The 25,661-nt window shown below is 39.5% G+C and overlaps 1 protein-coding gene across 15 annotated transcripts in view; it reads left to right on the forward strand.

Moving 5' to 3' along the window:
* Positions 1-9,440, forward strand: part of EMSY (EMSY transcriptional repressor, BRCA2 interacting) — a 110,549-nt gene extending 101,109 nt beyond the window's left edge. For 11 of the 15 annotated variants that reach the window (XM_019037534.4, XM_019037536.4, XM_055356841.2 and 8 more), the window contains 3 exons: positions 1,631-2,194; positions 3,170-3,670; positions 7,326-9,440. In XM_019037534.4, coding sequence (XP_018893079.3) covers positions 1,631-2,194; positions 3,170-3,670; positions 7,326-7,520 — 1,260 coding nt within the window. In that variant the 3' untranslated portion in view covers positions 7,521-9,440. Of the gene's footprint in view, positions 1-1,630; positions 2,195-3,169; positions 3,671-4,400; positions 4,474-7,325 lie in introns of all 15 variants that reach the window. The other 4 variants (XM_055356843.2, XM_063693392.1, XM_063693393.1 and 1 more) reach the window with 2 other exon arrangements.
* Positions 9,441-25,661: the final 16,221 nt, after the last annotated feature.

Below are 25,661 nucleotides of genomic sequence, written 5' to 3' on the forward strand. Positions count from 1 at the left end.
TTTGTGTATTTTACTGTGGAAGAATGTATCACTGAGGTAAATAAGATTTTCAAATGAAATAACATTTGGTTTGTTTAGCTGTTTGCTGCTGGGTTTGTAGTTTGTTTTTCGTTTTTTGTTTTTTTTGTTTTTTTTTTTTGCTTTTATAATGAATCCTCATAGTAACATTATGAATAAGGAAGAAAATAAATATTTGATTTTTTTTAACTATACATGGTCAATTACAGAGGAAGAGGTGCAACAGAAAGTTGAGAATATAAATCTAATGTAAAACAGGACATCTGGTATTAAGGGTAATGGGGAAAAGGAAAAATATGTTAATAGGTTGATTTTGTGTCAGATACTGTGCTTTGAGCTTTAAGTAAATTGTTTGATTCTTACTATGATCTTGCAAGGTGGGTGTGTTATCCCTCTTTTACAAGTGAGGAAACTTTTATGCTCACTTCAGTAAGAAAGTAAGAAACTTGCTCCAGGTGGCAGAGCCACGATTTAAACCCAAAGTGAACTGCCTCTGTTAAATAGTTATATCATGGATATCAGATTAAAGCATGACTTATCATTAGTAGTCACATAAGTCACCATCACTTACATGATGATGAATCTAACTGTAGGCAAACTACTGGAAAGAAAGGCAACGGAGAATGTTGAATTGAAAGCCTGTATGTGCAAAGTCATTATGGTATAGGGGAGAGTCACAACTGAATCTCAAAATTTTATAGTTTAGGATTTAAGTGTAGCATATGATAAGGCAGTAGGGAGGATGGGGATAGGGTGGATCTTGCTATGTCATTGAGGGAAGCCAACTGGCTGGAGGTTTTGTTGAGCAGCAGCTCTCAGCCTGGAGTCCGGCCCTCACCTGGCAGCTCCTGACATTGACCTTTCTCCGGACACCTAGAAAGGTCTGACAGGCTGGCCCTAACCATGTCACTCAAGATGATGCCTCCTCACAACACTTACCACTGACACTGGGCACTTTGCCTTTCTACTGGCAGGAATGCTCTTGTCCCCTCCTCAGTCTCCTTCCGTCCTGGGAGCCAGGGCTCTGGGATCTGAGCAAAGGGGCGAGGAATGCTAGTCGAGAGGTGCTTCATGCAGACCTTGGGGAAGCCTGAAGAATGATCTTCATCCATGCAGGGGGCTCTCTGTGGGGACTGGGACAGGCACAGGTCTCAGACAATCTCCCTGACCTTCCAGAGAGCACTGGACCTACACATAGCCACGGTGGGCTTCTCTGAACCTTGGCTTTTCTCGGGACCTCATGGCTTGGTTACCGCTTTTAGAGAGGTTAACATCATGAATAGGCCGGACGGCTGTTTCCTGAGCCAGGGAGCCTTTCTCTTCTTTTTCCGTGTTTGGTTGTGCTTGCAGGGCCATCTTATTCTTCTAATCTGTAAGTTCTGGACCCTCTAAGACTTTTCTCATAGTAGTAAGTAGACCAGTTTTCGAAGCACTTACGTCTGAGAGTTGAAATTGCAAGTTGCAGTAGAAAGCTCCTTGAGGTTTCTTGGCCTTTCTAGGTTCTTCTGAAAATTTTTGAGTGAATCTCGTAAGTCTTTTTCAGTTAAGAGGAAAATGTAGCAATGTAGATGTTTTTCTTATTTCATTCTTACTTTGTGCCTTTTTTACTTAGGCATTAAGCAGTCACACTGCTTTTACCAAACACAGCGAGGAACTTGGAACTGAGGAGGGCGAGGTTGAAGAGATGGACACTTTAGACCCTCAGACAGGTCTGTTTTACCGATCTGCCCTGACTCAGTCACAGTCAGCTAAACAGCAGAAACTTAGCCAGCCCCCGCTGGAACAGACTCAGCTGCAAGTGAAAACTCTGCAGTGCTTCCAGACTAAACAGAAGCAGACCATCCACCTGCAGGCAGACCAGCTCCAGCACAAACTCCCGCAAATGCCCCAGCTTTCCATCAGGCATCAAAAACTCACCCCTCTCCAGCAAGAACAAGCACAGCCCAAGCCAGATGTACAGCACACACAGCATCCCATGGTGGCCAAAGACAGGCAGCTTCCTACCTTAATGGCACAGCCCCCGCAAACTGTAGTACAGGTGCTTGCAGTGAAAACCACGCAGCAGCTCCCTAAACTGCAGCAGGCTCCGAACCAACCAAAAATCTACGTGCAACCCCAAACCCCCCAGAGCCAAATGTCGCTCCCAGCTTCTTCAGAGAAACAGACGGCAAGCCAGGTAACGGAATATTGATAGCATGCAAAGTTAAACTTCTCTGTTCACGGAAAAAAAAATGAGAACATCACGACCCTATCATGGTATCAGTGCTTTCTCCTGGCAAGAGGAAACCCAAAAGCCTCATTACGCTGGTATTACTTTGCCCCATCAGAAGGTTGACATTAGGGAAGAAATGCACGCATTAATATGTAGGAAGAAAAAAAAGCATAGCACTCAGAACTTGATTTTTCAGGCAGTTTTTATTGAAATCACTTCAGCATTGACCAACAGTGCATAGAAGCGATATCCCTAAATTATTTTTATTTTTTGGTATAAAATATTTATTTCCATGCCTGTAAACTCTGATTTCTGTGGTAATAATGCTAAGTAAACTACAGTCTTTTAAGGAACTTCATTGAACATCTTTCTTTGTAGTTTATATCGTAGCCATCTAGTTAAATTTATTTTTTAGATTTATCTTCTAGATTACAGAGGAATTATTGGTGGATAATTGAAAGCAAAATTATATTAGCAAAACCAGTGGCTCTGGAGTGATGTATATGTATGTATATATTATAAATACATATATATAGGATATGTTTGTATACATGTATTATGAAGCAAAAGATTGGAAAAAATCTTCTTTTTTATTTTAAAAAGCAGAAGATTATATGAAATAATTTGAGCCAGGTTGAAGGTGTACTGTTTAGGGCTGTAAACCCCAAAGGAAAACTAGGCTGCTGAGACTATTTTTTTCTTTATTGCTATAAACCTTGGCTGGCTGAACAAAGGTTCTTTCAACCCCTCCTCTTTCTCTAGGTTTTGTAAAAGTAACCAGATCCTTCCTATCCAGCCCTCTTTTTAAAACAGCAAGCTTCAAAACTGTCTTCCTAGTATAGCGCACGAATGTTTCTTTTGCCATATTGTCTGGGGTGTTTGATTAGATTTTCTCAAAGAGATGTAGCTATAACACACACAACCCCAATTTATTTTCAGGTGGAGCAGCCAGTTATAACCCAAGGATCCTCTGTTACAAAGATAACTTTTGAGGGGCGCCAGCCTCCCACAGTTACAAAGATAACTGGTGGCAGTTCTGTGCCTAAGCTGACATCACCAGTTACAAGCATATCTCCCATTCAGGCCTCTGAGAAGACAGCAGTGTCTGACATTTTGAAAATGTCTTTGATGGAAGCTCAGATTGATACAAATGTAGAACATATGATAGTGGATCCCCCAAAGAAGGCTCTTGCCACTAGCATGCTCACTGGTGAAGCAGGATCATTACCCTCCACCCACATGGTGGTGGCAGGGATGGCGAATTCCACTCCCCAGCAACAGAAATGTAGAGAGTCCTGTTCGAGTCCATCCACTGTTGGCTCTTCCCTAACGACAAGGAAAATTGATCCACCAGCGGTGCCTGCGACAGGCCAGTTCATGCGTATTCAGAATGTAGGCCAAAAGAAAGCTGAAGAGAGTCCAGCAGAAATTATCATCCAGGTAAGAATTGGAAGGAAAATGAGAAATCTTGTGCATCTTGGGGGTTGTGGGTTTGTTTGATATGTTTTTGACTTGTCACAGGAAGAATCAAGCCAAGACAGCAGGAAGACATAGATATTATCTTTGAGATGGTGTTTGACAAATTTGGTTTAACACCTATTACAAAAATACAAATTTATTTATTTTCTGGAAGAGGATCAGAAAATTGATGGACATTGTCACCCAGCACACTGTAAAGGCAATAAAGAGCCCATGTGTCAGTTTGATTTTGTAAGATACAAGCTATACTTGCCAATGTGTTCACTCATTAAGTCAACCCAGAAGATAGGAAGTTTCTGGGTTCAAAGTTTGTATTCCTCAATTTTTGCTCAAAAAATTCTGGAATGTAACTGGATTGCACTTCTGTTTCAAGTTAATTTGGGGGACCCTTTTCTTGGAAAAACAGTTCTTGTTCTTGATCCAAATTTATGACTCAGGACAATCAAACCTCAACTGCAATGTCTGGAGAGACATGTTCTAAGGTGATATTTTAAAATAATGTTTATATTTAATTTGGGACTAACCATGAACATTACTGTTTAATTCAATCATTGTTATTAAAAAATCTTGTTTGGTTTCTGTCATGCCTTGGTAAGTACAGGCTAATTAACACAATAGAATTATTCATTGATAATAGATGGTATCTCACATTCCCTTGATTCTAAAAATCATCTCTTGTCATGCATAATAGGTCAAGACTAAAGAATTACTGAGTCCAGGCTACCCCTTAGAAGTTGTATTTTATCTCCCTCTCTCCTTGCAAGGTATCAGGTTGTTTTCTTGACATTTGTCATTCTTTGCTAAACAGATATATAGCTTGGAAGGTATCAGAATAGCACATTTTAGTTAATTGAGAATTTGGATTTATTGAAATGTGAGTAGACTAGGATTTACCATCAATTCATTATGGTAAACTTTCTCTTTGCCATGATCCCAAGCTATGGGAGAATGCAAATTGACAATGTTAAACCAATTAAGGTAGAATTAAATATAGAGGAAGTGCTTAAAGGCAAGTAGAAATGGCCATTGAATTATTAAAATAATTTGTTTCCCTTTGTAAAAACAAATGTAAATGAAGTAAATATTTCCTGACAAAAGGATTTGTGATTTTTTTGTATTTTCCCCTGAAGAGGTAAGGTGTGGTGGAAAAGGAATGGTTTTCTGGCTTTGCCATTCATTGTATGATTTTGGGCAAGGCTACTTAACGTCATTTTGCCTTGGATTTCTCATCAGTAAAATGGGAATCAGTAATGCCTACTTTACAGGATTGATACAAGGATTACACAAAATCAAGCACCTAGCACAGTATGTGGCTCATAGTTGTTGTCTAACAGATGGTAACTATTACTGTTTTTACCAAAATTATCATGCCTACTGGGGGCTTAGATTCCTATACTCATTAAATTAAAAATCATTTTGAACAGCTTATTTGGGAATTATTTTTCTGCACTTTATAAACAGGAGTGAAAATGTAATTTGCTTCATGTATCAAGGATAATAGTTAATGGATAGGTTCTTTACAGAATTCGCAGCCGGCTTTTAGCATGTCCCGTGTGCTAGGTGTGCTATGTCAGAGGTAAGGACAGCAGAGTGATTAACAACCAAACTTTTGGAGTCAGAGATCCCTAGATGTGATTTCTACCTGTATCCACTATGTAACAGCACTGTGGGTTTGGGCAACTAAACTAACCTATATATCTCTCTTTCTTTACCTATGGAGTGGAAGCATTAACATCTACTTCAGAGGGTTGTTTTGAGGATTAAGTGAGAAAATGTATATAAAGCACCTAGTCAAGTGTCTGTGTAGAGCAATGCTCAATAAAGATAGCTCCTATTATTATACTCATCATTAATATATTGTTAGAGCATTTTCAGGTCTTATTAGTTATGTTTAGCTTTGATCTGAAGTATTGATTTGCTGAGTCTGTAAAGTGCTTTGATTCTAGAAGAATGCTCTATAAAAATTCAACATGTTTGATATTAAATGCTTTGAATCAAAAACATTGCTCTTTGTGGACAGTCTGTATTTTATTCATTGGTTGATTCGTTCATTCATTCATTTATTCCACATGTATGTTTAACTACTGTGTTCCAGGCACAGTGCTAAGTGCTGAGAATAGGGAAGTAAACAAGATGTATCTTCTATTATAAAAGAGTCTATATATGTGGAATTCATAGACTTTTAGAACTGCAACGATCTTCACAGTGTATCCTCCAACTATCTTATTTTACACAAGATTAATTTGGGGCTCAAAGAAGTAAAGTGACTTACTCAGAGGCCCACAGCAAGCCAGAGACAAAGCTGAACTAAAATCCAGGCCTCTTGACCTTGTCTAATAGTCTTACACAATTATCAGGTATGTGGAAAAAAGGAGCAGAAACAAACAAACAGAACTTCGTGACTCCAGAACCAATGCGTAGGCATCTTGCATTATTTTCTTGATAGTGTAATTTATATTTTCCCCAGTAAAGGGTTATTTTGGTCAGGTATATTTGCAAAGTGCTGATATTCAACTTTGCTCTGGGGTTTTTAATGTTAAAAATGTGTATTTATTCATCAAGTGTTTATTGAGCCTCTTGCTGTGTTCCAGGCCTTGTTCAAAGCTCTGGGCATCTAGCAATGAATAAGATAGTCAGGATCTGTGCTCTGTCCACGTTCTCTTGGAGCTTACATTTTAAGAGTAAGAAACAATTTAACAGATGATAAATGCAATGAACAAAAATGTAACAGAATGTAATAGAGATGGGGGTGGGATGAACCCACTACTTTTGGGTTGGTGGTCATGGAAGGAAAGCTTTTCCAAGCATTTGAACCAAGTTGCAGATGACGGGACAGAGCCAACCATGCCATGATTTGGAGGAAGAATATTCCAGGAAGAGAGGAAGGACTAGTACAAAAGCACTAATGTACAAGTGAGTTTGGCATGAGGCTGGTAGCCATGGTAGGGTGTTTGGTTGTATAGTGAGTACAATAGGAAACAATTTTGGAGTTTTAAACAAGAGTATGACATGAACTGATAAACCTTTTTAAAGGATGTCTAATAAAGAGGAAAAAGAATCTGACAAGGCAGTGTACCTATGATATTTACTTACACAGAGGTCTACAGCAAGTGTTCTTCTACTGGTACTTGTCTTGCAGATAATAAAGGGCAAAATTAGGCTACATTTACATTTACATTTGCTTAATAATCAAATGAAAGCTTCATTCAAAGTTCTTCTCTTGAATTAGGCAATAGATTTGAGCCTCCTTTGTTAGAAGAGGCACCATAAAGGAGTGGAAAGATTGCTTTCAGTTGTACAAGATTTGGATTTGAATCTTGGCATTAACCCTGACCAACTGTGTGACTTTGGTTAAGTCATCTACCTTCTCAGTTTCCTCATTTGTAAATGGGAATAATAATTTTCTTATAGTGTTGTCACAGGGATTTAGCAGAATATGATGGGATTTAGTAGAATGTGATGTGTGAAAGCACCTTGCACAGTGCCTGGCATGTAGTAGTTGTCCAGTTGTCCAAAAAATGTCAGTTTTCTTTTTTTTTTTTTTCTTGGTATTGTTGGGGAAGTTATTCTGCTACCTTTTCTTACCATAAAGATTTTCCTGTGTCTTCTCTTCCAGGCTATTCCTCAGTATGCCATTCCTTGTCACTCCAGCTCCAATGTGGTGGTGGAGCCCAGTGGGCTTCTTGAGCTAAACAACTTCACTAGTCAACAGCTGGATGATGAGGAGACAGCAATGGAGCAGGACATAGACAGTAGCACAGAGGATGGAACTGAACCCAGCCCTTCTCAGAGCTCTGCTGAACGGTCCTAGTGTTTGGACACAATAGTGCACTTTAAAACCTGCTTGGTTACCAAGTGTCCAGGGAAACCCTTGTATTTTGATGACTAAAAAGAGCACTTTGCCCGTACTTAGGCTGTGGACCCTAAAACAGCAGTGTTTCAACAAGATGTTGCTGCAGGAGCAGCTTTTTAAAACAAGATAAAACTCACAGGGGAATGTACTTTTTTAAAAAAAAATGAAAAAGAAAAAAAAAAGCTGCACATTTACAGTGACTTAAGACCTGGTCTTCTTTCTCTGTTGGATCATGGCCGGTGAAAAAGTTTTGTCTTGCAGTGGAAAGAGACTTCCTGTGAATGTTTCTCAACTGGTTTCTACTGAGCAAAATACCATCTAAAAGGAGAATGTGAATAGTTGTATTTTGAAATGATGTGTCAGGAAAAGTTTTTTAAAAACTTGTATGTTTTTGCAAATCCCTGGAAGTGTTGAATTGGTTAAAATTTTACATTTGCTCAGTTCATAGTTTATAAACACCTAGAATAATACTGGCATTAAAGAATCCTTGTTGTATGGTAGAAATCAGATCCCTAACCAGTGGGAGGTACTTTTTGGGTGGCTTGTGCATTCTTATCAGTTGTGTGCTAATTTATTGTATTGTTCCTTTGTGCTCTAAGCAGCACACTTGCCTTCTATTTATTTAAGTGTAAACATTTCAAAGCAGGCCGTACTCCTTCTGACAAATTTCTTGTAAACCAGGATTGCCTACGCTTTCCACTGTCGTCGTCTCCCCACTTTCCCTCTTCCTTTAAGAAAACTTACTAAAAAATGTTTCATTGCAAAGCAGAGGAAAAGAAACGTTTTCAGACCTAAAGGAAATGTTTGGTCATGTTAAGAAAACAAATTATTCGTTCATATGATGCTTTCTTAACATTGAAATTGCACATTCACATTGGACTGAGACTTTGACAATAACTTTTACATACTTTTGTTTAAGCCCCTTTGAAATGTATAAAAAGTTCATTTACAGTTCTAAATGTAATGTTTTTAAGCCTTCTATCTTTTTAGGACACAGTTTGTTTAAGCAATATGTTTTGGTCTTGTGATCACTGTCTGTCACAAGTAGAGTGAAAGGGGTAAGGGTGTGGGAGGGTAAGAGTTTTGACAAGTTGTGGCAAAGGAAACTATACTTTTCATTTTTAAAAATGTAAATAGAAAAGTTTTTAACGGTTTTATATAGATTTCACTATAAATAAGCATTTTAAGACTGACAAATGTTGAACTGTACATACATTTATCAGCATAACTGCCCAGTTTTTTTTGGTGCTGAAGTACTGTAAGTAGAATTCATCAACAGTCTCCTAATTTTTGCATCTACATCTGGGGGGAAAAAAGCTGTGATACTATAGTTAATAAATTCCCACTAAAGTGACACTGAAGATTTAAACACAAGCATTCATAAGATGCACTGATCTCTGGTGGTTGTCACTAGTTCTGCTAGGTGATAATGATTTACCCATAGATGGAGCTGTTGGATATTATTTTATTGTACAAATTCATGTTTAAAAAACTTTGTGACTGTTTCTAGTTAAGTAATTTTTTAACCTTTCTTGGGTCATAGACTTCTTTGGTAAACTATGAACTCTCACCAAAAAGATACACATGCAACATGTTAAATACATGTTAGACTTTGCATACAATTTTAGGGGCTCATGGGCCTCTAAGCCTATCCATGTATTCCAGGTTAAGCCCTCTGTTATGATCAATCCATTACTTACAGATTAAGTTTTTATAAAATAAAGTATCTTTTAAATATTCATGGATCAAGTAACAAGAGCAAACTTGAATAAAGTTATGTTCTACATATTTTGGCAGCATAGCATACCTGTGTCCCTTGATAATTTAGCCTTCATATGTTTCTGCAATTGGAATGGCAAATAAAAGTGCTATCATCTACATTTTTTTAAAAATTTACAAATATTAGGAAATTATCAAGTGAAATTTAAAATTTTTCTTTTAAAGGTGCTAATTCCAAATAGAGCATGCATTCATTTATTTATTCAACAAATATTAATTGAGCATCTTCTGTATGACAGGTAGTATTCTGTGCACCGGGGATACCATAGTGAACAAACAGGAAATCCTATCCTTATGAAGTTTATAAACAGGGCTTCCTGCTCATGAAATGGATACAAGGAATGAAGATAGGAGAAAATAAGAACAATACTTAGGTTTTTTTATTAAGTAGATAGATGATGATGCCATATATGGATTTTCAGACATCCCTTTACTGAAAGTCTTAGCATTATATCTATTAGTATTCCACATTTTAGTACATAATTTAAAAGTAATTTAAAGTCATCTCTTTGAAGGATATTAACAAATTACAATGCAAATGCTACAGAATTTTTAGAATCCTAACAACTATTAGGCAGTGATAAGAAAAATCCATTTGGTTTAAAGTAAACTTTAATAAGTGCCTAGTATTGCAGATGCAGTTTATGGTGAACTTAGAGGATTAAAAACCAAAGGGGGCTTCATTGAGATACTCACATGCCATAAACTCTCCCATTTAAAGTATACCGTTTAATGGTTTTAGTATATTCACAGAGTTGGGCAAGCCATTACCACAATCAATTTGAGAACATTTTCATTAATCACAAAAGAAATCCTGAAATGAAACCACCACCACCATCACTCCAGCCCTGGGTGGCCACTCATCTACTTTCTGCCTCTTATGGATGTGCCATAAGAAATGTGGACATTTCATATAAATGAGATTATATAATATGTGGTCTTTTGTGACTTCTTTCACTTAGCGTATTTTCAAGGTTCATCCATGTTGTAGAATGTGTCAGTACTACATTTCTTTTTATGGCCATTCCATTGTGTGAAATATATCACATTTTGTTTACCCGTTTATCAGTTGATGGATATTTGCATTGTTTACACTTTTGGGCCATTATGAATGATGCTGCTATGAACAATTTGTGTACAAGTTTTATGTATTTTCAGTTCTTATGGGTATATACCTAGGAGTGAAATTGCTGGGTCATACAGTGACTGTTTAACCTTCTGAGCAAGTGCCGGGCTCTTTTCCACAGGGACTGCATAGCAGCAGTCTACAGGAGTTTCAGTTTCTCCACATCCTTGCCAACACTTGCTGCTGTTTGTGTTTTTGATTCTAGTCATCCTCATGTATGAATTGTAAAGTGCTACCCCATTGTGGTTCTAATTTCCATTCCTCTGATGGCTAATGATGAGCATCTTTTCATGTGCATATTGGCCATTCATGTATCTTTGGAGAAATACCTATTCAGCTTCCTTGCCCATTTTCCAATTATTTTCTTTTTCTCTCATTTTAAATTGAGAATTTTTGAAGTATAGGAAATACTACTAGTCTTAGGAGAAAAGTAATGTTCATCACCCTTAAAATCCTAGGTTAGGTTCTAGTTCTGCTTCTCTAATGTAACAAATTGCTTAGCAGTATTAAAACAGTATAGCTTCATAATTGAAAACTTGCTTTTAATTACATTTCTTTGTGAGGTTTTCACAGTAGCCTGCTAAGGTAGGAGACTTAGTACAAAGGAAATAGTAGTCAAGCGGTCTGGATTTGACCCTTAGACTCTTCTGTGTATTGATCATGTGAATTTTAGCAAGTCACATTTCCTCTCCGAGTCAGTTTCTCCATAATAAAAGTGAGTATTTCTAACCCCATGGGATTATTATGTAGGCAAGATGAAACAGTACATGTAAAAATGCCAGTGAGAGTCGGGTGCTCAGTATTTTTTGAGTCCAGTAATTACGCCACTCCTGCTTTATAAATAGAAAACTGAGGGTTCAAAGAAGTTAAATGATGTACTAAAACTCAGATTAAATGCTAATGACATCATGCTGAGCCATGAATTACTACCTTCTCTAGAAGGAAGTGTTTTTGTTACCAAACAGGACTGGCCCTTGGAAGGATGGAGGAACTCGGTGTTGGGCTATTAACATGTCTTCTAATCAGCCTTGGGTGCCTTTACACAGAGGTGCTCGATTCAGGCTTTTTTTTTTTTTTAGTTTAATTATGTGTCATAAATCCCATATAAGAGGAAGTGGAGTGAAAAAAAAGCACTGTATAAGCAAGACCTTTCCCAGAAAGGATATTGAAAACAAAGTCTGCTGCCTCTGCTTGCAGGTTCGTAAGCTTTAAGTAAGCAAGACTTGATGACCTATATATTGAAAAAGAAGAAACACAGGATCAGATTTGTAATTGCGAAAAGTCTTGCTCTGCCTTCTTCCCTCTTCCATGCTCACACATACACACTATAACTGAAAACATATACTTGCTTTTTTTTTTTTTTAAACCAGACAAGCCCTGTGAGCTTGGACCAGCTCTAAAAGGCATAAAACAGCAGAGGACAGAATGAAATAGTACTACTTTATCTGATCACTTAAAACTGATAGATAAGCAATCTCTTCTCTCCAAGTGGTTCTGTCTGGTGTCCTGACTTTTCTTTCTCTGTCTTGCAACAGGTAGTTAATGGGCTCTTTCTGTGTGCAGACATTGAGGATACAGTTATCAGCTAGGTGGGAAAAGCCTCTATTGTCATGGAACATCCAGCCTAGTGAAGGAGACATGTTAATGAAGAATTAAAACTAGATGGATTAAGTGTTAAGAGATGTGATGGAGAAATGCATAGTGTCATGATAGCATATAAATGGGGAGGTTGGGGGAGTTTCCCTCAAGAAGGAATGCTGGAGCTGTGATCAGAAGGAACCAGAGGAATTAGGATATAACTAGGCAAAGAGGAGGGAGATAAGCTGTGACGAGACAGGACAGCAGATGCAGAAGCCCTGTAGTGCGAGAGGTATGGTGGGAGGGAAACTTCGAGTAGGCCGCTGTGGCTGCAGCATGAGCAGCAAGGGCAGCATGGTGAGAGCAGACGGTGATAAACTATATGAATCTTGCAGTTGTGTTAAAGGTGTGTTTGTCTTTATTCTATGAACAATGAGAAGTCATCAAGAAGTTTAAGTCACGAGCTGGCAAAATGAATTAATACACTTACAAAATATTTGGAGTCTTGCTTGATTAGAACAGAAAAATATATTTGACATTTCTTTTTTGATAACAATGTTATCTCCTTATGTCCTTTTCTCAAACATCTTCAATGGTTCCCTAATACAATGGTATGAATCTAGCATTTAAAGCTCTTAAAGCATCATTTTCTAGATTCATATTCCCATTTTACTACCCTGACCTACTGCCTACCTCCCCCACCACATACACACTATGCTCTGCATTTGAAAGTCTCACCCATTTGTCAAAGTCCAGCTTGAATTCCACCTCCTTCATTTAGACTGCCCAGATCTCTTCAATGAGAACTCAACCCACCCCACTGCTGGGTTCCTCTGGCATTTGGGGAGAAACACATGCTTACTTAGCACTTACCATTGGTTACCTGCTATGAATTATTTGCAGTGCATAATGATCCTCTTTTGGTGTAAGAATTCACACTTTATTTTTTGAAGTCATCAAGTTCCTTGTATGATACCTGATGGGAATTCCAAGAGTCCACCATCACTCAGTGGGTGGGTTTCTTTGTAGTCCCACACAATGTGCCTCTCAGAGAGTCCTTGAGATGCATTATTTTAGGGAGTCATTCTAAAAAAGTTTTTTTCATCCTAAAATCATAGACACTGAGCTTTCTTAGTTCTTTTTCTCTTATGCTGTTGAATTAAATCTCAGGCTTAATGTTCAAGTTAGAAAAGGGTTTAGTGAAATCATAAATAATCTTGATAAGATTCACTCTCTCACTCAACCCAATACTGTTCCTATTTGGTCCACAGGATCAACTGCTATTTTCTTGCATGGTGGTATTCACCAGGGTTTGTACTCAACCCACATCCCTTCTCACTAAGCACAGTCTTCCTGGGACTTTCATCTGTGCTATAGATTCAACTTCCACCTAGGTATGGATTAATTAAGTCATTGAATATTTATTGAGTGCATGTGTCTCAGGCAGTGTTCTAGCCACTAGGGATATAGCAGGGAACAAAATACTAAAAAAGTACCTGCCCTATGTAGCTTACATTCTAAACAGGCGATAAGTATAAGTTAAAAATGCATAGTATCTTAGCGATAATAAAACAAGTAGGGAAGAAGAACATGAAATTCCAAGATGCGTGTGAAAATTTAGATAGGTTAGACAGGGAAGGCCTTACTGAAAAGGCAACAACAACAACAAAAAAATGGAATTGAGAGAGCTAGCCGGGCTGATGTCTGTGGAAAGTGCTTCAGGTGACAGAACAAGTGCAAAGGCCCCAAGAAATGTGCCTCGCATGTTCAAAGACGGAAGAATGAGACAGGATTAGAGTGAATGGGGAGGAAGGGAGTAGTAGGACAGAAGGTGAAAACTAAGCATTTCTAGTTTTCTGAGAGTCATCATAAAAGGGTGTTGAATTTTGTCAAATGCTTTTTTTTTTTTTTTGCATCAGTTGAAACAATGTGGATTTTTTTCTTTGTTTTATTTTTATTTGTTTATTTATTTGAGACAGAGTCTCGCACTGTTACCCAGGCTGGAGTGCAGTGGCGCGATCTTGGCTCATTGCAACCTCTGCCTCCCGGGTTCAAGCGATTCTCCTGCCTCAGTCTCCCAAGTAGCTGAGATTAGAGGCGCCCACCACCACACCTGGCTAATTTTTTTGTATTTTTAGTAGAGATGGGGTTTCACTATGTTGGCCAGGCTGGTCTCAAACTCCTGACCTCATGATTCGGCCGCCTTGGCCTCCCAAAGTGCTGGGATTACAGGCATGAGCCACCGTGCCTGGACCCTTTTCTGTTTTTATTAATGTCTTTTGTGGGCAGCATATTGGATCATGGTTTTTTAATCCATTCTGCCATCTCTTGTTTTGGATTGGAGGCTTTAATCAATTTACATTTAATATGCTATTGATAAAGAAAGACTTCTACAATTTGATAGTTGATTTTCATGTCTTTTACCTTTTAAAATCCTCCATTTCATTCATTGCTGTCTTTTGTGTTGATATTTAAAATTAATCTATTTTTATTTCTTTAAAAACTTTTTCTCCTAATCTCTGTGTTGGTCAATTTTGTGTTTTTTTTTTTTTTGTAATGAAATGTTTTGATTCTATTCTCATTTCTTTTGTGGCTATTTTAAAGATATTTAGTATTTTCTTTGTGGTTACCATGGGGGTTATATTGAACATCATAAATTTATAGCAAACTAGTTGAATTGAAACCAACTTAACGTCAATAGCATACAAAAAATTCTGCTCCAGTGTATCTTTGTCCCCCTTTTATGTTGTCACGAATTATATCTTTATGCATATGTAACCAATAACATAGATTTATAATTTTTTTATTCATTCATCTTTTAAATCATGTAAATAATTGTCTTTTAACTCTCCTCTAGGTTTTTCTGGGCTTTTAGTTGGTTTAGTTGGTTGATTATTTGGTCGGAGACTGTAGTAGTCCATTTGTCTAGTGGCTTTTTCTATTTATTTTTTCATAGATTGTATTCCTTTTCATGTGTGGTCACTGGTCACTGAAGTTGCTCTTCCTTAGCTTGTGTCTAACTAGTGTTTTGACAGATTTCTTTGAATGACAGGACCTAAACAAACAAAAACACTTCTCTCAGTCTTTGCAGGTTGCTTCTGTTCTCTGGCTCTCCTTCAACACTTACACAGACTTCCACTGAACCTACGGACCAACCTTAAGTGAAAGTTTGAGGTCTTTGACAAAGCTTTCTAAATTCCTCCATATACAAGAGTGCTTTGGAGTCCTTTAATTTCCCAAAGAAACACTCTCCTTGGCTTTTTCTTCTAGGCCTTCAGCAGTCTATTATATGTTGCAGCCAAAATGTAATCTTTTGCTTCAGGCATCTGCAGGTTTTTTTTGTTTTTGTTTTTGTTTGTCAGCCTTATAATGTTTATAGAGTACTGTCTGCTACTTTTCTGGCCTGGGTACATTCTGCCTTAAGCAAAGCAGACTGTCTTGCATCAGTCCTTTGAATAGCCCTGAGACAGATTAGAGCAGACCTACACAATAATTTGAGAATGATGTCTCCTCTGCCCCTTCTAGAAAGAGGGACCAGGATCCACGATAGAACGTGGGCTGCCGTCTTTAAGACTGCTGCCAAGCCGGGACCAGGGCAAGGAGTAGTAATGCCATACAGCTTGCCTGTATCATATTTTTTTATTGTGGTAAAATATACATAATAAAGTTTACCATTTTAGTTATTTTTATTAATAAGTGTACAGTTCAGTGACATGAAGCGCATTCATGTTGTGGTGCAACCATCACCACTGTCCATCTCCAGAACTTTTTAATCAACCCAGACAAACTTCTTTAAACAATAACTCCTCATTCCTGCCTGCCCCAGTCCCTGGTAATCACCCTGCAGTCAGGAGTTGCCCTCTTATTGATTCAGTGTTCAGTTGTTGCTGTAAACCTTTGGCTGTTTTCTGGAGTTCTGACAAAGTTGGTTCTGACAGTTTCTGCTTGTTTTTTGGTATTTCTGTGAAGCTGCCTACCCTGCCATTTTGCTGACATTACTATTAATGCCAAGGTTTTTGTTCTGAGCACCTTGGAAGAAGAGAATGGCTATTAACTGAGATGAGAAAGACAGGGAAGATCTAATTTGGAGAGTAGAATATCAAGGGCTCAGTTTTGGATATATTAAATTCAAGATGCCACTAGGTATCAAGGAGAGAAGTCAGGTAGACAGAAAAGAAAAGAGGTCTCAGGACTGAGCCTTGGGGTGGTAAGGACCTGGGGGTCAGGAAGATGAGGCAGAACCAGAAAAGACCGAGCAGAAGTAGCCAGAGGATGGGAGGTAAAGTTGGAGATTGTGGTGTCTCAGAAATAGGTAAAGACAGTGTTTCTGCTTCTAAGTCAAGTAACATGAGGACTCATGGAATTTGCCATGTGGAAGTCATTGGCAATCTTGGGAAAAGCAGTTTTGGTGGAGTTGGAGGAGAATGGGAGGAGAGAATTGGAGACCAAGAGTACAAATAATTTCATGAGTCACTGTAAAGAGGAGCAGAGAAATGGGGCAGTTGCTGGAAAGGGAAGTGGGATCAAGAATTGTTTGTTTAATGTAAGAAATTGGGATTCCTGATGGGACTGATCCAATGGAGAGGAGAAAGTTTGTGATGCAGGAGAGGGGACAATTGCTGGTGCACTGTCCTTGAATAATGGGAGGGGACAGAATCTAGTAGAGGTGCTGGGTTCATCTGTTAGAAGAGGAAGAAGCAGGTAGGTAGGTAAATGCATTTGCTTCAATTTTATGATGGCTCTCAAATACACATCTGCAATTGCTCTCTTCTTTGAGCCAAAACTTACTTCCTTGGGACATCCCTGACTGGATTTTTCTAAAAGTACGTCAGCCTCAAGTTGTCCCAAACAAAGATCAACCCCTTTCCTTTCAACTTACTCTCTCTGCTTGTTACTCCCTATCCTTGGCAGCCCATTCATGCTGAGAAGAGGAAGGGTCAGTTTTTTCAGTGAGGTGGAAGCATCAAGAAAAAGGCAATTCCAGAGCTGAGGCTGGAAGATGGGTAATTTATCATGTGGAGAAAGGTGGGGAAGAATGAGACAGGCAAAGCATCAATGGTGAGGAGGGACACTGAGCTTGGGTTGGGGGGTGACTGGGGGCGGTGAGCTCAGAGCAGTCACCTAGAGGCTGTTACACTCCCAGATGCCAACAAAGCATTGTCAGGGGTTGTAGAGTTTCCCATAGGTTGTTATGTAATCCAAAAGGCTACTTGTCTTGAATTTTTCTTCCATAGCATTAGATTGTTGTTCTGCCAGAAGAACCCTGCAAGCTGCTTCCACCTCCGGACCTTGTGCCGGCTGTTCCCTCATCATGCAGTGCACTTCCCTCTGACTTTTGACCAAACCCCCCTCTCACCCATCATCTCCGTGGTCACCTCTTGGGACACTTCCCCAGAGTCTTTCTCCCTTAGCCTCCTCATCTGTCTCTCATTTATGGCTTTTCTCATTTGTTATCCCAATTTTTGCTCTTTTGAGGGCTTTCCTCTGAGGGTTGAATTCATCTCATGTCCTTAGAACAGGGCCTGGCATGGAAAAGGCATCAATAAGTTTGTTGATGGACTATACAGAAAAAAAAACCCAAACCATCTTGGTCTTAGGTCTCTGCCCACAGGTGCACAAATGCTTACTAACAAGCAAAGCCCAGAAATAACCTCCTTTCAGGCTGTTTTTAGATGAGGATGTTATTGTTGTGAGACGCGTGTGTGTCATCCATTCTGGACTCAGGAGACAGTGCCCATCTCTGCTGTCATTTGTTCTGTCACTTCAAAGTGCAGGAAAACCATGGGTGGTGATTTTAGAATCTTATTCAGAACCCTCAGGGAATGAGTCATTGTGCACTGACGACTTTTCCGGATTGCTGCCGTTCAAATAAATCAAGCAACAGGACATTATTGTTGTTGTTATTGTTGTTAATTTTAACTATTTTTGATGGTAAATTTCAGAAATGTATTATCGTACTTTCCTCAGTATGATTCTACCATCTCGTTTCTTCAGAATCATTATGATGAGCATAGTTATAATAATTTTTCAGCTCAGCAATGAGAATATAGAGTTTGCTGGCCTCTCCCTGGAGCAGATCCGGACCACAGCCCTAACTGTATGGTGGAGGGAGCTGAGCTGCCCCCAGAAATCAGAGGGTTAAGTCAGGGAAAGAGGCAGGCCCAGACCCCAAGCACAGGGCCAGTGAGTCCCAGGCTTCAAGTGCACCAGAGTCCCCTAGGGATCTTGTTAAAATACAGGTTCCGATCCAGTAGACTCAGATTCCTCTGTGGGCTGGGATCGGAGTTCTGCATTTTTAACAAGACCCTGGGCAATGCTGTTGCGACCAGACCACAGACCACCCTTTCCGTATCAAATCTTTCTGTATCAAGTTGACCTCCCAGAGGTTTTCTTGTGATCTTGAGTGGATTTTACTGGGAAGCTTATCTTTCTCTGGGGCTTCTTACATGTACCAGGTGGCCTCTGGTGATAATAATTCCTCTAAAGTTTATAAAATGGTCACCTATTTCTCTTCATTCTCACAATAATCCTAGGAGGTAAGTTAGCACCCTTTTACCGACTGGGACACCAATTCCTGACATCACAGGGTTCCCAGGAGGTGGAGGCAGAGCTCATGGCTCTGTGTCTAGTGCGCTTCTCATCCCTTTCTGCTGTCTCCCCTTATATCTGTGCTCTGTGCCGTATACAGCCTTGTGGACTCTCAATGCCGTGGGAGTGCTGTGGGGAAAATAATTGTGTGTGTGCACACATGTGCATGCCTGTGTTAAAAGGAAAGGCTGATTAGCAACAGCTGTAGCACGTGAGGCCCATGTAGTCTCACTTGGGACACCCTGGCAGAGACCAACATTTCCTCTCTGCTCCATCTCCCTGTACCCATGAAGCCCTGGCATCATATTGTATGGGTGAAATATTGTGTCACAAGCAGCAGCGGTCCCTGCAGCACATGCTGAGATGCTGTAGCTGCCCCACCTTCGCCCCTTCTCATTTGGGGGCAGGCTGGCTGGACTTGATCTGCCAGCATCTGCTTCTCTGCCTGATGCCTTTCTCTGACCACTGGGGCTACTTTGCCCTGTACAAGGTGCTGAAGTGCTGGGAAATTAATGCCCCTCAGTCAACCAAGGGCTAATGGAAGCTGATGTAAAATAATCGAGCTCTCCTAATTTAGGATAACTCCATGGCATTTTCCCCCACATTAAGCCTCAGTTACTCACCATGGTGACTTGCTTGATAATGTCTCACTTCCCCACTCCCATAATAGTAGTTCCTGGGATCCCTTCCTAAAGGAATGACTTGCACTCAACTCCTTGTCTCAGGGTCTGCTGGAGGAAGCCAAATTAAGGCACTTCTCCCAACCACTCTTTCTACTAAGTTACATCTGAACCCATATACCTGACTTTCCTCTCATCACAGCTGAGAAGTATTCCAGTTCCTGGTGAATTCAGACCCTCCACGAGGGGCCTGGATTGCATCCTTACAGCCCTCTCAAGATTTCCCTCTTGATATTATTTCCCTTCTCTGTGGCATCATCTTTCCTTCTCCCTCTCGCTTCCCTCTTGTCTCACTTTTCTCCTCCTCCTCCGTCTCCCTCTCTTCTAGAATACACCAACCTAGAAACAGGCTTCAAGATGACCTCTCAGGCCATAGTCTTCTGATTCTAGCCAATATGGAGCAACAGTGACGGGATTTTTCTCATGTGCCTGAAACAGCCATAATAATAACAACACCACCACCACTATATGACACCGTGGTTTTCAAGACACTGGGCCTCAAGCAACAGCAGCCAGGAGATGGGAAAGAAGCAGGGTGAAGAAGTCTATGATTGCCCTAGCACAAGAGGGCATCATAGGGAAGAGCATAGGGAAGAGAACCCAGGTAGAGCCTGTTGGGCTCTCTGAATTGAGAAAACTGGACTAAGAGTCCAGAGAGACCAAGGTAGTTAGAATGTCCAGGGCAAAGCAGTAAAGGAGAGAACTTCACAGAGAACTCCTGAGATTTGCAGTGATCCATGCATGCTTGTGAAGAAATATACAAGGCTAAGGGAAGCACCACCGGAACTAGAGGAAATCATAGCTAGTGCTCACACAGGGCCAGAATAGTGCCTCTTCCGACTGGTCAGTCTGGAAAACCTCATGCTTCACAAGACATTGAGTACGTACTCCGAAGGGTTTTGCCTCAGTAGTGGGGAATAGTAAGCCCTAGACTAACTGCTGCTCTAGTCCTTCCTAACAAATCTTAAAAGAAATACCAAAATGATCAAACTGTTTCCAAGTGACTTAACTGCATCTCAGAACAAAGTGCAAGAATATTTATAGTAATACAAAAATGTCCAACACTCAGCAAGGTAATATTCATAATTACTATCATCAAACAAAAAATTAACAGGCTTGCAAATCAATTAAAACTGGCCCAGGATTGACACAGATGTAAAAACTAGCAGGCAAGAACATTAGCATATTTATTATAGCTGCATTATATATGTTCAAAAGTTAAGTGGAGACATGGAAGATATAAAAAAAAAGACTCAGATCACATTTCTAGAGATGAAATCTCTAGACTTCATTTACTGAAGTGGACTTCTTCCACTGAAGTCTTGAACTCCTCAAAGTCATCCATGAACACTGGAACCCACTTCTTCCAAACTCGTGTTAATGTTGATATTTTGACCTCCTCACACGGATCACAAATGTTCTAAATGGCATCTAGAATAACGTTCCTTTCAGGAAGGTTTTTAATTGACTTTGCCCAGATCCATCAGAGGACTCACTATCTGTGGTAGCTATTATACTCTTACAAAATGTATTTTGTAAATAATAAGACTTGAAAGTTGAAATTACTCCTTGCTTTATGGACTGTAGAATGGATGTTGTGTTGGCAGGCATGAAAACAATCTTGTGCATGTTCATCAGAGCTCTTGGGTGACTAGGTGCATTGTCAATGAACAGTAATATTTTGAAAGGAATATTTTTTTTTCTCAGCAGTAGGTCTCAATAGTGGCTTAAAACATTCAGTGAGCCATGATGAAAACAGATGTGCTGTCATCCAGACTTTGTTGTTCCATTGATAGAGCACAGGCAGAGCAGATTTAGCATCATTCTTAAGAGCATTAGGGTTTTCAGAATTGCAAATGGGCATTGGCTTCAACTTAAAATCAGCAACTGCATTAGTCCCTAACAAGAGAGTCAGCCTGTCCTTTGAAGCTTTGAAGCCACGTATTGACTTCTCTTTCCTAGCTATGAAAGTCCTAAATTACATCTTCTTCCAACAGAAGGCTGTTTTATCTACACTGAAAATCTGGTGTTTAGTGTAGCCACCTTCAACAACGATCTTAGCCAGATCTACTGGATAACTTGCTGCAGCTTCTCCAACAGCACTTGCTCCTTCACCTTGCACTTTTATGTCCCATAGATTGCTTCTTTCCTTAAACCTCACGAACCAGCCTCTGCTAGCTTCAGACTTTTATTCTGTAGCTTCCTTACCTCTCTCAACCTTCATAGAATTGAAGAGAGTTAGGCCTTGATCTGGGTTAGGTTTTGGATGAAGGAAAGTTGTGGCTGGTTTGATCTTTTATCCAGACTGCTGAAACTTTCTCCGCATTAGCAATAAGGTTGTTTTGCTTTCTTATTATTTGTGTGTTCACTGGAGTAGCATGTTTAATTTCCTTCCAGAGCTTTTCCTTTGCAGTCACTACTTGGCTAACTGGTGCAAGAGGCCTAGCTTTCAGCCTGTATCAGCTTTCAGCATGCCTTCCTCACTAAGCTTAATAATTTCCAGCTTTCAACTTAAATTGAAAGATGTGCAACACTTCCTTTCACTTGAACACTTAGAGGCCACTGAAGGGTTGTTAATTGGCCTAATTTCAATATTGTTGTGTCTCTGGGAACAGGAATGCTGGAGGAGAAGGAGAGAGATGGGGAAACGGCCAGTTGGTGGAGCAGTCAGAACACATACATTTACTGATTAAGTTAGCTGTCATATGGGTGTGCTCTGTGGCAGTCTAAAACAATTACAGCGGTAGTATCAAAGATCACTGGTCACAGATTAACATAACACATATAATAATAATGAAAAAGTTTGAAACATTGGGAGAGTTATCAAAATGTGACACAGAGACACAACGTGAGCACATGCCAGGGCAATCAGGCAAGAAAAAGAAAGAAAGTGTATTCAATTAGGAAAAGAGGAAGTCAAATTGTCCCTGTTTGCAGATGACATGATCGTATATTTAGAAAACCCCATCGTCTCAGCCCAAAATCTCCTTAAGCTGATAAGCAACTTCAGCAAAGTCTCACGATACAAAATCAATGTGCAAAAATCACAAGCATTCCTATACACCAATAACAGACAGAGAGCCAAATCATGAGTGAACTCCCATTCACAATTGCTACAAAGAGAATAAAATACCTAGGAATCCAACTTACAAGGTATGTGAAGGACCTCTTCAAGGAGAACTACAAACCACTGCTCAATGAAATAAAAGAGGACACAAACAAACGGAAGAACATTCCACACTCATGGATAGGAAGAATCAATATCATGAAAATGGCCATACTGCCCAAGGTAATTCATAGATTCAATGCCATCCCCATCAAGCTACCAATGACTTTCTTCACAGAATTGGAAAAAACTACTTTAAAGTTCATATGGAACCAAAAAAAGAGCCCGCATTGCCAAGACATTCCTAAGCAAAAAGAACAAAGCTGGAGGCATCACACTACCTGACTTCAAACTATACTACAAGGCTACAGTAACCAAAACAGCATGGTACTGGTACCAAAACAGAGATATAGACCAATGGAACAGAACAGAGGCCTCAGAAATAACACATATACAACCATCTGATCTTTGACAAACCTGACAAAAACAAGAAATGGGGAAAAGATTCCCTATTTAATAAATGGTGCTGGGAAAACTGGCTAGCCATATGTAGAAAACTGAAACTGGATCCCTTCCTTACACCTTATACAAAAATCAATTCAAGATGGATTAAAGACTTAAATGTCAGACCTAAAACCATAAAAACACTAGAAGAAAACCTAGGCAATACCATTCAGGACATAGGCATGGGCAAGGACTTCATGACTAAAACACCAAAAGCAATGGCAACAAAAGCCAAAATAGACAAATGAGATCTAATTAAACTAAAGAGCTTCTGCACAGCAAAAGAAGCTACCATGAGAGTGAACAGGCAACCTACAGAATGGGAGAAAATGTTTGCAATCTACCCATCTGACAAAGGGCTAATATCCAGAATCTACAAAGAATTTAACAAATTTATAAGAAAAAACCAAACAACCCCATCAAAAAGTGGGCAAAGGATATGAACAGACACTTTGCAAAAGACGACATTTATGCAGCCAACAGACACATGAAAAAATGCTCATCATCACTGGTCATGAGAAAAATGCAAATCAAAACCACAATGAGATACCATCTCACACTAGTTAGAATGGCGATCATTAAAAAGTCAGGACACAACAGGTGCTGGAGAGGATGTGGAGAAATAGGAAAGCTTTTACACTGTTGGTGGGAGTGTAAACTAGTTCAACCATTGTGGAAGACAGTGTGGCAATTCCTCAAGGATCTAGAACTAGAAATACCATTTGACCCAGCGATTCCATTACTGCGTATATACCCAAAGGATTATAAATCATGCTACTGTAAAGACACATGCACACATATGTTTATTGCAGCACTATTCACAATAGCAAAGACTTGGAACCAACCCAAATGTCCATCAATGATAGACTGGATTAAGAAAATGTGGCACATATACACCATGGAATACTATGCAGCCATAAAAAAGGATGAGTTAATCTCCTTTGCAGCGACATGGATGAAGCTGGAAGCCATCATTCTGAGCAAACTATCACAAGGACAGAAAACCAAACACCGCATGTTCTCACTCATAGGTGGGAATTGAACAATGAGAACACTTGGACACAGGGTGGGGAACATCACACAGTGGGGCCTGTCGGGGGGTAGGGCGATGGGGCAGGGATAGCATTAGGAGAACTATCTAATGTAAATGACTAGTTAATGGGTGCAGCAAACAAACACGGCACATGTATACATATGTAACAAACCTGCACGTTGTGCACATGTACCCTAGAACTTAAAGTATAATTAAAAAAAAGAAAATATGTGTACCATCATTAACCATCAGAGAAATGCAATTCAAAGCTACAATGATATACAACATAAGGATGGCAATCCTTGTCGTCATCAACATCATCATCATGATGTAAACTTGCTGAAGACAGGGTTTCTTTTCTTTCCCTTGCTGTAACCACAGTTCATAGAACACTTCCTGGCACATGATTGTTGACTAAAGCAGAGCCATCCAGACAGAGAGAATTACTAGAGGTAAGCATTGAGGGTAGAAATAGTAGCAGCAGGGAGCTAGGTATGAAGGTTAGCAGGAGTGGGTGAAAGTCATGCCTAAGTGAAACCAACATTGCCTCCAGCAGCTGTGGGACTGCAGGAGGGCAGGACTGGCTGCTCTCTGAAGGTCAGCAGGCTAAATAAAATGCTTAGAAACAGCCTCGGGTGGGAGAAATGGATGCTTCCGCACTCTTATTTAATAATTTTTAAATTTAGAAATTAATATATACAGAAGAGTGTGTAAAACATATATGTGCTCTTTAAAGAACAGCTATAGATCAAACATCCATGTAACCACCACCTAAGTTAAGAAATAGGACATTAGTCTGGGCATGGTGACTCACATCTGTAATCCCAGCACTTTGGGAGGCCAAGGCAGGCGGATCTCCTGAGGTCAGAAGTTCGAGACCAGTCTGGCCAATATGGTGAACCCCGTCTCCACGAAAATTACAAAAATTAGCCAGGCATGTTGGTGCATGCCTGTAGTCTCAGCTGCTCAGGAGGCTGAGGCAGGACAACTGCTTGAACCCTGGAGGCGGAGGCTGCAGTGAGCAACCTCCTGTCTTCTAAAACAAAACCACTCTCTTGATTTTTGTTATAATCTCCCTTGCTTCAAAAAATAGTTTACCATCTACTTCTGTACAGCTAGATAATATCTTATTCAGTTTTTAAACTTTATATAAATGGAGTTATAATAAATGCATTCTTCCATGATTTGCTTTTTTCCCTCTTAATATAATGTTCACAAGATACTTTTGTATCTTAATATGTAATATATATATATATGTTTCTTAAGTAATTGATTAATTTGCAATCCCATTAGCACTGTGTGCTCCCCACCTTGGTTAACAATTGATAATTTTATACTACATAATTTTTGCAATATGATAGGTAATCATATTTTCAAAAAAATAAGTGAAATTTTAGCATAGTTTTAAATTTAGAGAAAAATTGCCAGAATGGTATGGGAAGTCCTGTATACCCCTCAGCCAGTTTCTCCTATTGTTAAAATCTTTACATTATGATGCTATATTTGTCACAACTGAGAAAGCAACTTTGCTACGTTACTGTTAACCAAACTGCACACTTTATTTGGACTTTACTAATTTTTCCATGAATGTTCTTTCTTCTAGTCCAGGATCCCACCCACTATGCCACATTCCATTTAGTCATCACGTCTCCTTCATCTTCTCTTGTCTGTGACAGTTTCTCAGTCTTTTCTAGTTTCTCATGAC

The sequence above is a fragment of the Gorilla gorilla genome, chromosome 9 (genome assembly GCF_029281585.2).
Source record: "Gorilla gorilla gorilla isolate KB3781 chromosome 9, NHGRI_mGorGor1-v2.1_pri, whole genome shotgun sequence".
Taxonomy (NCBI): Eukaryota; Metazoa; Chordata; class Mammalia; order Primates; family Hominidae; genus Gorilla; species Gorilla gorilla.